Source organism: Tympanuchus pallidicinctus, unplaced genomic scaffold (genome assembly GCF_026119805.1).
Source record: "Tympanuchus pallidicinctus isolate F22 unplaced genomic scaffold, pur_lepc_1.0 scaffold41, whole genome shotgun sequence".
NCBI lineage: Eukaryota > Metazoa > Chordata > Aves > Galliformes > Phasianidae > Tympanuchus > Tympanuchus pallidicinctus.
Genome location: NW_026294760.1, coordinates 560,203 through 575,076, shown reverse-complemented (window position 1 = coordinate 575,076; position 14,874 = coordinate 560,203). Strand labels below are relative to the sequence as shown.

General features: G+C 40.7%; 1 protein-coding gene across 4 annotated transcripts in view; it reads right to left on the bottom strand.

Moving 5' to 3' along the window:
- Positions 1–1,375: 1,375 nt before the first annotated feature.
- Positions 1,376–14,874, bottom strand: part of UNC5D (unc-5 netrin receptor D) — a 135,351-nt gene continuing 121,852 nt past the window's right edge. For all 4 annotated transcript variants that reach the window (XM_052701824.1, XM_052701822.1, XM_052701826.1 and 1 more), the window contains 8 exons: positions 13,250–13,627; positions 12,236–12,320; positions 10,261–10,429; positions 9,020–9,247; positions 7,592–7,741; positions 5,973–6,137; positions 4,341–4,519; positions 1,376–3,015 (listed from right to left, as the gene is read on the bottom strand). In XM_052701824.1, coding sequence (XP_052557784.1) covers positions 2,811–3,015; positions 4,341–4,519; positions 5,973–6,137; positions 7,592–7,741; positions 9,020–9,247; positions 10,261–10,429; positions 12,236–12,320; positions 13,250–13,627 — 1,559 coding nt within the window. In that variant the 3' untranslated portion in view covers positions 1,376–2,810. The remainder of the gene's footprint in view (positions 3,016–4,340; positions 4,520–5,972; positions 6,138–7,591; positions 7,742–9,019; positions 9,248–10,260; positions 10,430–12,235; positions 12,321–13,249; positions 13,628–14,874) is intronic.

The window sequence follows — 14,874 nt, the reverse complement described above, 5'->3', positions numbered from 1 at the left end:
ATCCTGGGAGTGCTGCACTCTCACAGCTATTTCTTGTGGTTTTATGCCCTAGCAAGATCTTCATCCTCTGTGATTGATATTGAGTGTGTGAATGGTGAGAAATGAAGGGTTTGAGGCTGTTCTCCTATCAGGTAGCAGCAGTGGGTTGACTGAAGAAGCCTTTTAATACTGAACTCATTTCTTAGACCACTTCCCAAGACTTGCAGTGCAGGTCGCAATCAGAGATACTGTAAGGCTAAAAGGATGTTTTCTATGGTACAGTAGGGCAGATCCTCCACAACACAGAAGTACAGCCAGATCAATACAAGTTAGAAATGGAGGCTAGAAGTCCAGCTCCTATTTCAAATTCCTTTCCACTGAGATAAATGGATTAGAAATGTTAGAGTAATATTTAAACAACTAAAGGTCACGAAAACAATACTAGGTTAGAAGTCAGTTCTCAGTGTAGATTCACAAAAGGAAGGTCAGCAGCAAAGAAGCTGCTTTGGCATAACTGAACAAAAGCCAGGAAACAGAATAACAATTCTCTATTGAGCAAAGCAAAATTGAAATCTTACCTCGGGCCCAAAACAGAACAGCTTCTGTTCCAGCATTTTAAAAAAAGAAATGACATTCTTTTCAGTACGTAATTCAGAGGGCAGACTGCATGGGAGTTGGGGTTGGATGTGGATTTTGGTATCAATCCTGATCCCTTCCATCTGCAGGTTTGGTGCACAAAGAGGAAATCAGGCTGGACAGGTCTGGCATCTCTCTGCTGCACAAATAGTAGGCAGGCAGAGCTGGATGGTTTCTCACATCTCTATTCCAGTCCAGGATGTAAACACTGCATGTTTCCTGAGTGAGGTTCTGAGGGCTGAGCTCTGCAGAGCTTTGACCCCTGTGTGTGGCTTAGCAGATTGGGACAACAGAAGCAGGAGCCACATAGAGCTCTGCAGAACACCACAGCAAGCTGTGGCACTGCCAGGGGATTCGTTGGGTCTTTGCTGGGGTGGCAAACTGGAGTTAGATTGATAAAGCAGCAGCCAAATTAAAACTGCATCCAAGGAGATGCTGAGAACAATTAACTGCTGGAGAGAGTCTGTAGTGGGTTTCCCAGACAACCACAGCTCACGAAAATTCTGTTGCTTTTCTATTGATGTCATTGGCAATTTTTTTTTATTCATAATGTTTTGTCCAATGAAAAATAAGTTTCTGGGGAGGAGGAATGGAAGTCACTGCAAGGATAATTCAAAGAACCACGTGCTGCTGAGAAAAGTGACAGCTTGTTGCCTGCTAAGCTGGTATTTTTGTCTCGGTCTTAAACATGCTTGCAGCAGTTATGGGTTCCCATTGCAAACAGGAGTGCTGATGTCAGTTGTGAGTGCTGATGATGGTTGGGGAAGTCCAAGTGTTTGTAAGTCCGCCCGCTCAGCTGGGAAAGCCATGAAATTGGCTTTTTCAGGTCAACAAGAGCAAGCAAAGTCCCATTCACAGCCACTGATTGTACTGTTCAGATCTAGGATCCCAGATGAAGAAATGATTTTGGATCTTTATGGATTTCCCCACTAAGTACCTGCCCTGTCATGCTGCTCTCAGCCCAATACGAGCACCATGGGTAATTCTCAAAGACAGTACAAGTGAGAACACTGGTGGTGTTTGGTTTGGTACCAGTTCTGCCAGGATGCTGACTCACAGTGACAGCTTTTCTTTTTTTTTTGGTTCAGTTGAAGCAATGAATCATATTTGCATGAGATGGGTAAAAAGTGATGAGAATTCACTAGCTCTGTTCCAGATGTGGGGGTAAATAGGCCAAAGGTAATGCAGCCAGCTCTATCTCCTGCACAACATGCAAGCTGTACAGTAAATCAGGCTAATTTCTGGTAGTGATAAGTGGAGGTTATTGTGTTGGTATGAACCTAAAGCAAAATTAAGGTGTGCAGATTGAATTTACTTCAGCTTTCAGTTCAGGACTGGCAACCTCCTGCATTTTATTTGGTTGTTTAAATCCACCCCCAAAGCAACAAGTTTTGACCTAATGAAATTCTGCAAATGGAGAACTTCAGGGCATTGGTCACATGTGCTCACAAACACTGACTGCACAGAGCAGGGCTTTGCTCTGTTTCTGTTATCAGAACAGGCAGGAGAATCTGCAGCAAGGCTACATTCATTGAATGACTTTGTAAAAGGAATTGCTTGCATGACACCTGATATCTATTAAATACTTAGACAATCTATTAATTCCTCAAATCTCTGAATAGGAGAAGGTCAGATTTTACAGCTTTCTTTTAGCTAAACTACAGCAAATACACAGAGTCAACATGATGCCAGCAAATGGCATTTACATCCACTGTTCGGGTGCGTTAAGTTGGAAACAGGGGGACTCAGGGCCCCAAGAACACAAACTCCTACACTGAGATTAACCTCTAGTGGCTCTAACTACTCACTGCTTAGCACTAGGCATTGTATTTTAGTAGGCATTGTATTCTTCTTTAGCATCACTGTTTCCTAAATATAGGATGTCATAATATTTACCTTGCACAGCTCTGTACCCTGCTCCTTCCTGCCCCTGGGAATGATTGATGTGCAGTCTCATTTTTGAATCTGAAACATGAATTTTAAATGAAAGAGGACTGTAGCACAGGGACAGCTTGTTTTCCTTATTATGGAGATGATTTTTAATAGGGCTGCTTCTGCTCCTCCAACTGAAAATGGCATTGTGGAGACGCATCTGCTTCCTTGGGCAGTGTGCAGAAACCCTTATTTCCTCCCTGCCAAGAGATTTTCAGGTGTGAAAGTCAGCTGGCCATCGGTTCTTCAATGGAAATGAAGGATTAGAGTCCATTCTGTCTGCTGTAGTTGAAGTCAGGCTCCTCAATCTCAGTTTCTGTTATGTCTGAGATTTTAGAGTGTGTCCTTCCTATTTCCTCCAGCGCACAGGCGAGGGAGTCGAGGTCTCCATCGTGTTGGTGTCGGGCTTCCCAGAGGTCCAGAATGACTGCAGATGGGCTGCTTTGTGTGGCAAAATAGGAGAGATTCCTGAGAGGAATAGGGAAAGGTGGAACAGACAGATTAGAATAAAGAAACCTGCAGCAAGATGTAGTTGGATGAATAGAGGGAATCCTAGTGAACAGCTCATGTGCATATGTGTGCAGTACAAGTTTAGCTTTGAAGTCTCTTATAGCAAAGCTCCTAACAGTTTCAGAACTATGAAAGAACATCCTGTCCAGAATGAGGACTTAAAGCCAGAATGTCACTCCTGTCAAGTGAAACCTTGATGTCAGCAGAACTACAGCTATGGCAGTGCTCCATTTTCTGATTATTATTTTTAAATAGATGGGGGAAATATGATGATGATATTAATAGATTGCAGCTGGATGAAGGTTGGTGAAGTCATGATTTTTGCTCTACCCTCTGAATTTTATCATTTCATGTCTACTTATTTAAACTGCTTGAGAACAGTCTTTTTCTACCTCTGAATTTGATTGATAAAAGTGCATGCTGCACCATCCAAATGCATCCAAGGGAGAATCAGAAGTTAAAGAACTGTCACAAACTCAGTCTTGCACAAACCATTGTAATCTCTATTCTGCACTGGCCTTCAGTTTCCTGAGAAAGCCAAAATTCCTCAGGATTGAAGAGCATGACAATGCATAGCAAACGCTGCCAGATAAAGCACAGTGCTGTGACTCACTGCTGCCTGCCTGCAACTTCATTCTCTTCTTTGGTTTGGTTTTGATTTATTGACAACCCTGTGAAAAGGAACTCGTCAATAGGAAGTTGTTTTGTTTCATCCTCTGTGCTCCTGGGCCCGTACTTATGGAGGTGGTGACAATCAGAAACTATTTGAGTCCAATGCCTTCCCCGGTTCCATTTAGCCAAGTGGGAAATGCAAAATAAGCAGTGAGTGAGTTTTTAAAGTGCCTTTCAGTTTTAATAATCATAACGTTATTGTTCCTAACAGTAGAGTGTAACTTTCTTTGAAATATGCTTTTTCCTTAGGAAAAAAACAACTGTAAAACCAATAATTCAGTTTGGAGATGGCAGCCACACAACAGCTGCTCAGCTGCTGTGTTCACAATCATTTCTGAGTGCTGTACTGACCCACTCTGGTGGGTTACAACCTGAGCTCAGGATAACACCAGGTGGGATGGCTCAGAGTGGAAGGCAGGTCCTGCTTTCAGTCACTAGTAGTATATAAAAGAACATACCAACTACAGTTTATCCTTGAGAGTAAGAAAGGCAATTACTATTTATGCATCCTTAATACCAGCAAATAAAAAAAAAAACCCATAACACAATAGCAGCAAAATTATTCTTGTTGCATATGTAAATGTTCACCTTTCAAAATTGCTTCCCATTACCTGCTGATGCTGTTTTTCTGTGCTAGCATCTGCCAGTCTTTGCCTTTGGCATTGGGTGTGTCAAATGTTGCACAGATTCTTTGTCTGATGGAGTATGGGATTTTAAATGCTTTTGCACCCATCTGTGCGGGGAAGTTGCTGTCGTCATGTGCAAAGAAAGCAATGGTTTCTCTTTCATTCTACACAGAAGATAAAAGCAAAGCAGTTAGTGCAGCACCAGGTTCTGATCTGGAGATCTGCAGGCAGCTCTCCATTGCAGAAACAGTACCATCAATGGTCCTGTTCAGGAGCCAGAAACTGAGACAGGAGTCTTGCATGGCCTCTTCAAGTACCAGAGTACTGGGAGTGCACTCTTATGCAAGGATCTGCCTGCAAGCAAAGCATGTCTACATACATGTGCTGCTGCCCCAAGGCTGCTTGTGGACAGAGAATGCATCCAACTGTGTCTGAGGTCCCCCTGATAGTTTGCAGACGTGACAACAGAAAACCAAACAGCCAGGAGGGTGTTTTACCTGACTTGTGAAGGAACTTTCTAAAGCGTTTAAAATAGTGTCATTTTTCTTTCACAGGAGTTTTGTTTATGGTGGGGTTACAAAGTGCGATAGAGCAGTGACAGGTCAGTTGCATATGCCTAAAATACAGACACCTAAATTCTTTATCAGTGGAATTCAGGTTCTTTTGGTGGACTGGGCCTGTTCTGTTCCTATGCAATTATACCAGACTTGTGTAACCGTCCCACTTCCATGAATTACTTGTTTCAGTGCAACGTGACATAAATATTAAATAACAGTGATGCTATAGTCTCTTCATATAACATTTATGACACATTCCAAAAGTCATCTGTGCAGAGTACTAGAGGTACTGCACATATATCACAATGTCTGTCTGTTCAAATTAAACCTGCAGAACAATGGTAGGTTTCATACCCTGCACTTGTGAGATAAGCTGCTGCTACCCGGTTAGTTTGGTGCATGTTAAAGCTGTGAACGATTCAAATACTCAGTTGTTGATTATATTTACTTCACAGTCTAATTATCCCCACTTTTCTCTCACCTTTTCAGAAAGCTGTGTCAGCACATCTGCTTGAGGGGACAACTGTGACACTCTGAGGCTCTGTGGACAGGTATGTCCCTGTTTTTTATCTGAATTACATTAGAGGTTTTCTTATTTAGATCTACATTCTCTGCATATTGCTGTTTGCACACAGACGCAGACCTTTAATCCAGAAGTTTCTGAATACTTTCTAAACAATCAGCAAAGATGCTGACTAGCCTAAGCATCTTAGTTCTCCTAAGTTCCATAAGTTCTCCTTGCCCTTTGGAGGCATTGCCTGCTTGAACACCATTGCTGTGGCCAAACAGCATCCAGGCAAGCTATTCTTCTTTAAACTCTCAAGATACTCAAAAACTTTCCACAAGAGAAACATGACCATCATCTCACATACATATAAATTATTTTTAGTGTTCTAGAATCTCAGTAAATGCTGGAAATAGAACCGAATGCTCTGTGCTTGTTGCAGCGTTAAACAGGGCATGAGAAACGCCAATGAGGTAGAAGGGGCAAAAACAGGGCACAGTTTGTCTCATGCTACACAGCCTGACAAAAGAAAATGAAAAGGAAAGGATGCTTTACCTCGAGGATGGATGTCTGGATCTGTAGGATTTGCTCGTGCCCCTTGACCTGCCGGACGCAGATCTTGCAGGACAGCTGTGTGGTTGCAGGAGTGTAACGCTCCAGGGAGAAGGCACAGTGCAGTGGCTTCTGGTTACTGCACCACACACGGGAGAATGGGACCTCCTGGGAGAGAAACAGCCCACCAGAATGGGGGAAATGAGTGAGATGCTGGATCTTCCAAGAGGTAAAGATGCCAGGAAAACAGCTGCTGTTAACTGTGGGTGTTGCCTCTGGTTCTTACCATGCTCACCGCAGCCCCTTCCTGCTCTATCAGCCTAGTTCTCAAAGTTTCCCCTTTCTTATATATCTGTATGGTGCAAAGGATGCCAAGCACTGAGCACCTGCTCCTGTAGAATGGCCAGGACAAACAAAGGCACTAACAATTTCTCTGGGCTATGCTGTCTGCCACCTGCTATAAACTGCTTTAACGCTGCACTTTTACATGGTGCTGATTTGTCCCTTCAAGCCTTGAAATGGATTTTGCTAATCTGAGAAATCATTAACATAAATCATTTCCTCATCGTAGTGTCTGACAATGGTTTCATTGCATCAGCGCTTTCAGTTGTTCTAGACAACCCAAACTTAAAGCCTTGCTATGTGGAAGAGAAATGAGTAAACACTCCAAGGAGCCACAGCAGAAAACATTTCACTGTGCCAGTGCAAGTTGGTCAGCAGTTTCTGTTAAGAAACAATCATCATCTTCCTCAGCTGCTGTTCAAATTATACTCAATTATAAAATGCAAATGTTTCTTTGCCTTCAGTATCAGCATTGTGGCATTGTTCTGCCAGCAGAGGTTCTTCATACCCTTCTCAGAAACCTCGAGTCCTTGCTGTGCTCAGAGCCTTCCTCAAAGCAAACACAGCCCCACAGTCTTCAATGATCAGACAACAAATCAAAAGACAGGGCTGTTTTTATAATACAAGTTGAGGCAAAACCTGATTTGTTGTATTAATAGAAACCTTCCATGTCATTACATTGAAGACGTGTTTTTTTGCTAAAAATCAAGATGAAAGACATCTGTATTTTAAAACACCACCTCACTCTATTTGCCAGCACATGGCTTATAGCTTCCAGTAACCAATACATTTGAAATTCATCTTATGTTTTGATTTACACTTTCCTGTTTTCAACAGCCTCTCTAATTAATGTCTTACAGGAAAAGTAATTTGCTCTTCATCAGTTCTAAGAATGCGTGTGCTGTAATTTGAAGTCATGACATTTAAATACGGACATATATCCTCTCATTTTCAGCCATACATTCATAATTATACTGAAATTGGAATGACAAAGATATCAAAAATGTTTTCAGTAGCAATAAACACCACTGGAGGTAGTTTAAATAAGGAAATGCACAAGCTTGCTTTCTATTAAAAGATACTTGTTAAGTATTCTGCTGCATTTGAAATGTTTCATTCTGCTTTTGACAAAATCATAATGCAATGCATTTTTATAGCATCTCAGAGATTAAAACCACACCGTTCAAAAATAATAGGGAGAGTTGTCCTGTTATGTTTGTGCCAGTGGAAATTCTTACTGCCTCTGAATTAAAATGCAAACAATTAAAATGGGCAATTACCTGACAGGCAGTAAAAGGTTTGATTCTCCAAAGGAAAGGAGGGATATCGAGGACAGATATCTGGAGACTGAAGGTATTCCCTTTGAAATGCAGAAGTTTGGGTTCATCCAGTAATTGTCCTCCTTGGAGCCTTTCATCCAGAACCACTTCCTGCAATGGCAGAGGAGAAAAGAATTCTTTACTATTAGAAACAAACACCAACTGTGATGAAAATTCATCTCTGTGAAAGGAACTGAGGCCATCCACAGCAGTGGGGTGCTTCTGTCACACAGTGGGCTCTGCCATTTGTGTTCCACCACTGGACTTCCAGGGATGCTGTCAGGCTCTGTCAGCTCTTTTGCTGTCCTTGATGCTACTTAGGATTATTTTCTTGACTCCCTCAGTGTCAATGCCAACACACCTTCCCTAGGACTGCAGTAATTGAGAAAGAGACCACAAGGGTCCTGCAGCTCTTTAACGCCTGTCTTCATGTTTCAGTTCCAAGTTGAAGCTGGGCTTTTCCACTGGAAGTTACTCTGGTGGTTCTGCTGAACGTCACAGTTTGAGAAACAAGATTATTTTTATACAACTCGAGAAATTATAGAACATTATAAAATTGTACATTAAATATTAACTAAAAGCATATAAAAACATAAAAATTACACTACTTAGAATTTCATTTTTATGAAATGCTATAAAACTGCTACACAATACTAAATGATTACAGCTAGGGCTTATTCATAACCAATGCTGAGTCACTGAACTGTGAACATGAGAGCCAGATTTCCTTTTACATGTTCAACAAATACCTGAAGAAGGAATTTGGTCTGAATTTCAGGCAGATACATCCAGGAAAATACTTCCAGCCCACAAATTGTGTGAATAATATAAAGGATATAATTACAAAGCCATTGTAAATCTTTAACCATCCTTTCAGTGGCTTTGATTTTATTAGAGCACAAAGGCATTAGCGTGTGCTCCATTAAGATTTGTGTCTTTATTCTGTACAATAGGAAGAGGAAGTAAAAAATTTGGTTACAACCGTTTCCATTTCAGCTCTCAAAAGAAAAACACGTTAAAGCTTCTTGAATCACCATGGCTACAATAGCCTGTGAATCTTATTGTTTTGCCTTGGAATGCAAAGTCATACTAATTTTAATTTACGCTTGGGGATTTTTTGGTTTAATTGTTTGTTTTTTTTTTTTTAAAAGGAGAAATGCACAACTATCTTTTCCTACAAGAATTTAATTATAAGAATACAATCTCTTCTTGCTCATATTATAAAAAGGAATCCCTCAAGTGATTAATGACAGCTAAGGGTAATGAGCGTGATAAGGAATATACATCACAGTTCTGAACTGCTGCTGCAGCCCTAGGGATAAAGAGATGCTAATATTCTATAGGGGAAAAAAAAAATTAAAACCAAAACATCCACGTGAAATTACGTACCTGAAACGCACAAGGTGTGTTATCCATGCAATACACTCTCAGATTGTAATCCAGAGAATTGCAAGACAGGCAGCCAAAAACCGCTACTTTCAGCTGTCGGACGGCACACTCAGAGATGGGTTCTCCAATAAGTGCATAAGTTCCAAAGCTGTTTAAGAGAATGTGACAGGCATAAGGATCCAGCAGGCAGTAGCAGGAAGTAGTTTCCTCTTCCACAGACATCACTTCCTGCAAAACGAAATTCAAGTTTGAAAAACAACCACCAACAAAAAGGCTTTGATAATAGATGTCATGACATCATTTGTGTACAACTGGAATGCAAAGTTATTCCCAAGAGCCAGCTTCATGTCCTTAAACTCATGTTGATCTCAAAGAATGAGGAAAATTGTCTAACTATGCAAGTGAATAGTCTCCATTTAGCCTTGAATCAGCAAGAGGATTTCTGGCAATACATTGTACAGAATTCAATGCATAACAGCATATAATAATGACAATGCCTAAGCAATTTGAGCTTCTTTTTTCAAGTGTTCTTGACTCCCTATCTAATTTTTTTTTCCCCAATGTCAAGGTAAGAAATTACCTTGAAGATTGAAGTCAATAAGCAAACCTTGAACAATCGCAGGTATTTGACATCCTTTCAGAACATCCACTACAGTTGTTTACCTTCATCAAAAAACTACCTAACCCACTCTTTTGTATTTCATGCTTAGTTCTGCATTACAGCATCGTTAGATGAGATATCTGAGCAAGCTACAGCCTGGTGTTATGCTCCTCATTAATTCTGGGCTGCTTGTAACTGACACTGATGGGGCTGACAGTGGATGGAATGAATTTTATGAGGAAAATGAAGCTGAATTTGAAATGGTTTAAACAAGAGCCACAACAATATGGTGGTTTACAGGAGGAAATGGATAGAGTTAAGGTATCCACAAGTGTTTTAATGACTCTTTGTTTTCTTTACAATGCAGGGAATCAAACAGTTCCATCAGGAGCAGTACAATTAAGTGCTGACCCTTTTCCTCTATCTTTCCGTTCAGCACTTGAATAGAATTCAACTACTTTGAAACAAAATGTAAAATATGTTTCATTTTTTTTAGAAGGAGAAAAAATGCTTCCTTTAAAACTGTTTTGATTGCTCTGTCCCTTGCACCACCTTCAACCAGCTCCTGCCTGATTAACAGCAATCATGTTTTCCATTTAGTGTATATAACTTTTCAGTGGGAGCAGAAGGATGAACGTACCTCCCATTTTCCCTGCTGAGTCCTTTTCTTCAAGTGGATATTCCAGTGCTCTGGATTTACTTCTGCACAGTGTGGGATAGTCAAGGCAAATGGAGAGCTGACAGAGACATCCGAAGGACCACATGTCACTTCTGGTCCCAGGAGGACATCTGGGCCTTCTGGCTGTAGGCTGAGGATGAATAACAACGCTTAAGGACCTTTTTAAATGAGTGAAAATGTACTCACACTAACTGCAATACGAATTTTAAATGTTTTAGTTAAAAATCCAAGTAAGTGCTTCGTTCATCTGTTGCAGAAAAGATAAGCAAGCCAAACTAGAGCACTAATTTTCATATAGATTTGGTAGCAGGAAGTGAAACAGAACTATTGGGCCACAAGTACTTAAATCATTGGCTGCCTTTTTAGGTTCTGGTCTTTAAAATACATTTTGATTTGCTTAAACAAAATGAAACACTGGAAACTATACAAGTAAGCCTCGTGTTGTGCACCAGCTGGTAGTGCTACCATCTAATTCTGCCTGCAAAGAATGCCATTAACAATATTTCCACAGCAGTGAAGATTAAACAATATTTCCACAGAGGAGATGTGAATAGAGTTTTGGTTAAGTTGTGCCATTGGTGACGATTCGTATCTAAAAAAAGCCCTGATTTTTCAAGGCCCAGGAATGAAATAAAACACTGCAGATACAAACAGTTCCCCCCATCACCTCTGTTCCTATCAACATATATCTCATACCAACCTAAGCGACAGCTAAACCATTCCCAATTAACCTAAATCAGAACAATACCATCCTTGTTCTCTCCAACACATTTTATATTGATCTCAAATCCTTACAAGAACCACAGAAGTCTCCATTCTTGCATGCATCTTCTTATGTGGTTAACTCCTGTGTTAAATTAAATTGCACTGAGCACGATACGATGTGCACAAGGTTTCATTCAGAATCTACAACACGAGCTGCTGTATTTTTAATGGTTATAATTCTTCTGCTGGTGAGGTACAGCACAGCTATTCTCTCCCTCAGTTCAGATGGGTGAAAGATGCATCAACATTGCCTCAACTGGCAGTAAAACAGCCTGTGATAATTTTCTGTTGGGTTTGCTCCCTCCGTTTCTGCCCACGATAAAAAGGAAAGCAGTAGGCAAAATTTGCTGCTTGTATTTAATTAACCTATTTTAACTCCCTTCTGCAGAACCATTGCAGATAAAACAGCTGTGGGTTTGTTGTTTTGTTCCCCCCCCCCCACTTCTTCTTCCCTTCCTTTTACATATCTTAATATTCCACTGAGAATGATCAAAAACCTGTAGCAGCAGATGGGGACAGAATAGGAAAGTTCTCACAAAGGAATTCAGATAAGAGGGGGAAGAAAAATCAGAATAGATTTCAGATTAAGTTTCAGAAAATAGTTCCAAGCTTTAAAATTCATAGGAGCTTTGTATGATTCAGTTTGCTCTCTTCAATTCATTCCTTAAAATCTACCTCACAAAAAAAAATAAAACCACACCAAAGAAACTCCTACAAAACTAAAACAAGCAACACATCTGAAAACAAAGACTATGTTCCACCAATCCTGGCAGCTAAAAGCCAACTGGGAAGTAAACATTTCTGTAGGAATGACTGTAAAAAAAATATCTAAAATAATCTGCTTCTCTGACTGTGCTTTGTCATAAAAGAAAGGAGAGGACTCAATCCCAAGCATCTGACTTGGGACCAAAATCTCTCGGCCTTCTAACATGGAACGAAGGCCACTGAAGTGATTGCAGCAGTTGATGAAAACACCCACAGCTGCTGCTGGCAACAGAATTTAAAGCCATGTATCTAACAGAGCATCGTATGTCACAGCAGTGTGGCCCTACCAGCACCACTGAAGACAGATGTTCCATTCCTATAGACAATCTTCACATGAAATCCATGAGATGAGCCACTTGCACACATTCTGCAAGCTACTGACATTGGCTTTTTACATATGTTTTACCTGGACTCTCTTGGGTTGATAGCAAGATAGATCTCCCATGAGCTCTCTTCAGGAATTGCTCCATGTGGCACCAACAGACTGACTCCTACAACAGAGCAAAGGCAGAAGTTACCTTTGGGAAAGATGCTGAATGCAAAGCTGAGTTTAAAGGAGACCCTGAGTAAAGATCACGAGAATTCAAACAATAACCTGTTAGCTAGAAATCGGGGCATCCAGCCATTATAGAAACTATTGAGTGTGAGAGTTTATTCAGCACCGTATGAACATGGTGGTGTAGTGCAAGCATGCTGCAGGCATATGATCTCAACATCCTTTATTTGATGTTGTATGTTCCCAGCTAATTTAACTGAAGTGAAAGTCTCAAATTCTGTCTCACAAAACTCTCAAGTCACAAAACAAACTGTACTTCTTAAACAATGCAAATTGAGCATTCCTCTTGCAATGCTTCAGTGCATAGCCCAACCTTGAAGTGCTCATCTCAAAGAAAGAGAAAACCAGAAAGCCAGGAGCACGGTAATGAAAGCCACACTAGAGTTCTCCTATTTCTCCTGAGACACCTTAATTGTTATGTGCTGCAAACTTTAATAATATAATGAAGCCTGACAGTGTTAATGCAGTCAGGTGCTGATGCGTGTAGACTCTGCTTTGAATTTGACCCCATTATCTGAGATCCTGATCCAAGAGCAATTTCCTTTCCGGGGAGTGCTTCGTTTGGATCAGGATCCAAGTGAGCTACAGCTTTGATTAATATAACTTTCATGCTAAAGACATCAAGAGGTGGTAATTTGTAGCAGTTCAAATAGGCATAATACGTCTTTACTACTAATCTCAAGCTTTGTTTTTTATCATAGCCACCTCCTGTGTAGGCAAGAGGCTCTACTTCATAGACTTTGCAGTATGGAAGCTCCTACTTTTTACGTATTTAATTCATAGAATGAATGGATAGAACACTGCATCAAGCAAAATGAATTTCATATAAAATTATGTGCTATTGATAAGAAAGGATCTACTCACCTGTATTTGGAACCACTAAACGACCTCCCAGGTGTCCAAAGATAGCAGTTGTCTTCAGCTCATTTCTTGTTGAAATTGAAGACAGGTTCTGAATATATGCAGCCTTGTTTCTAGCCTGCATTGTTCCAAAACCTCTAGCATTCCCATGAGGAAAAGTTCCAGAATGTGCCTTTCCATGATATTCAGCCCTCTCTGTCACCCCTAGGGAAACCATGAACGAACTCTGAACTTTGACTTTGATGTCTGACAGTGGGTTAAACAGTGAAGACTCTGTCATTAGCTCCTTGTCCATTGGATCCTGCAGGCAGATAGGTCCACTGTACGTTCTGCTCACTGTCAAGTCAGGCTGCATGGATGAATTCAAAAGCAGGGAGTTACCTGGTGAAATGAAGTGGATCAGGCAGTTAGTTACTGTATTGTACAGCATGTAGTGAAGCAGAATAATGCACCTAGATAACATACTGCTGAAGAAATGATACTGTGGATAGGGAACATTCCATCCATTTTGTGTAGATCTTCATAAAACACAGAGAAGTGGGAATGTGGAATCTTGGACTGCAATCCCAATCATGCACTGAATTTGAGTTACAATCCTGAAATGAATAAATGTCTTTGATTTAAACTATGCCCTTAGGTTACAAGAGCTGCATTTACACTGAGAAGTGAGAAATAATAGAGGCATGGGTCTAAGCAGCCTAAGACCCATGACTCATGTCTGATTCATGTATCGTGACTGGTGGTGGTGTGTTTTCTTTATTAAACAGCCATGGAAATGTTTACATACTGTATGATATTCCATGCACACCTGCCTCAGTGCCCCATTAACCCAGCCCAAGTTCCAGCCTGAACTGTGCCACTAAGCCTGCTGCAGTTAATACCTCCCTCCTTAGCAATGTCTGGAGCTTAAATCACTCTGCACTCGAGAGCTGCCTGCAAATAAAAAGTCAGGCCTGTATTTCACTGTCACTTTCAGTGAACCATTAGATGTATTTGTAAATCCTAAGCAGTACTCAGCTGCACTTTGATTTCCCCATCTATAAATTGGAGCTAGACAGGTAAGACTTAAGAGATCTCTCTGATGTGCATCTAATGCTAACTTGTTTGATGCACTCAGCACACACTGCAGCCCTGGGAAAAATAATTGTATTTGGAGAGTAAAAGCTCTCTTTGCTCTGTTCTATGCAATATAAAAGAAAAGTACCAAAGTAAGCACTGGAAATTTACATAACTGAGCTTTAATTCCTTGTATCAGACATCTCTTCCTGACCTCACCATCATTTCCTTTTTGATTTACTCTTCTTCCCTGGCAGCCTCAAATCTTAAAATCAAAGAGGACGATGTTGAGACCCAGATGAAACCATGCAGAAGATTCATCAGGTACTTGATCACTATTCTGCACTTCAGGCAATTCCAATGTGCATAAATCCATGAAGGAACTTCTGCTCTGTTCTGGATTTGGTTCTGTGTGTGTGCTTTTGTCTTTAATTACAACCCATTGGGTAGAGCTTTTTGGTGAGCTTGCACAAAAGGACACCTTCATGCCTGAGGAAAAGTGGACTGAAAGTAGGACAAGACTAATAAGGGGAGGAATATCACAGCTGTCCATCCAGGAGCATTCTAGCTCA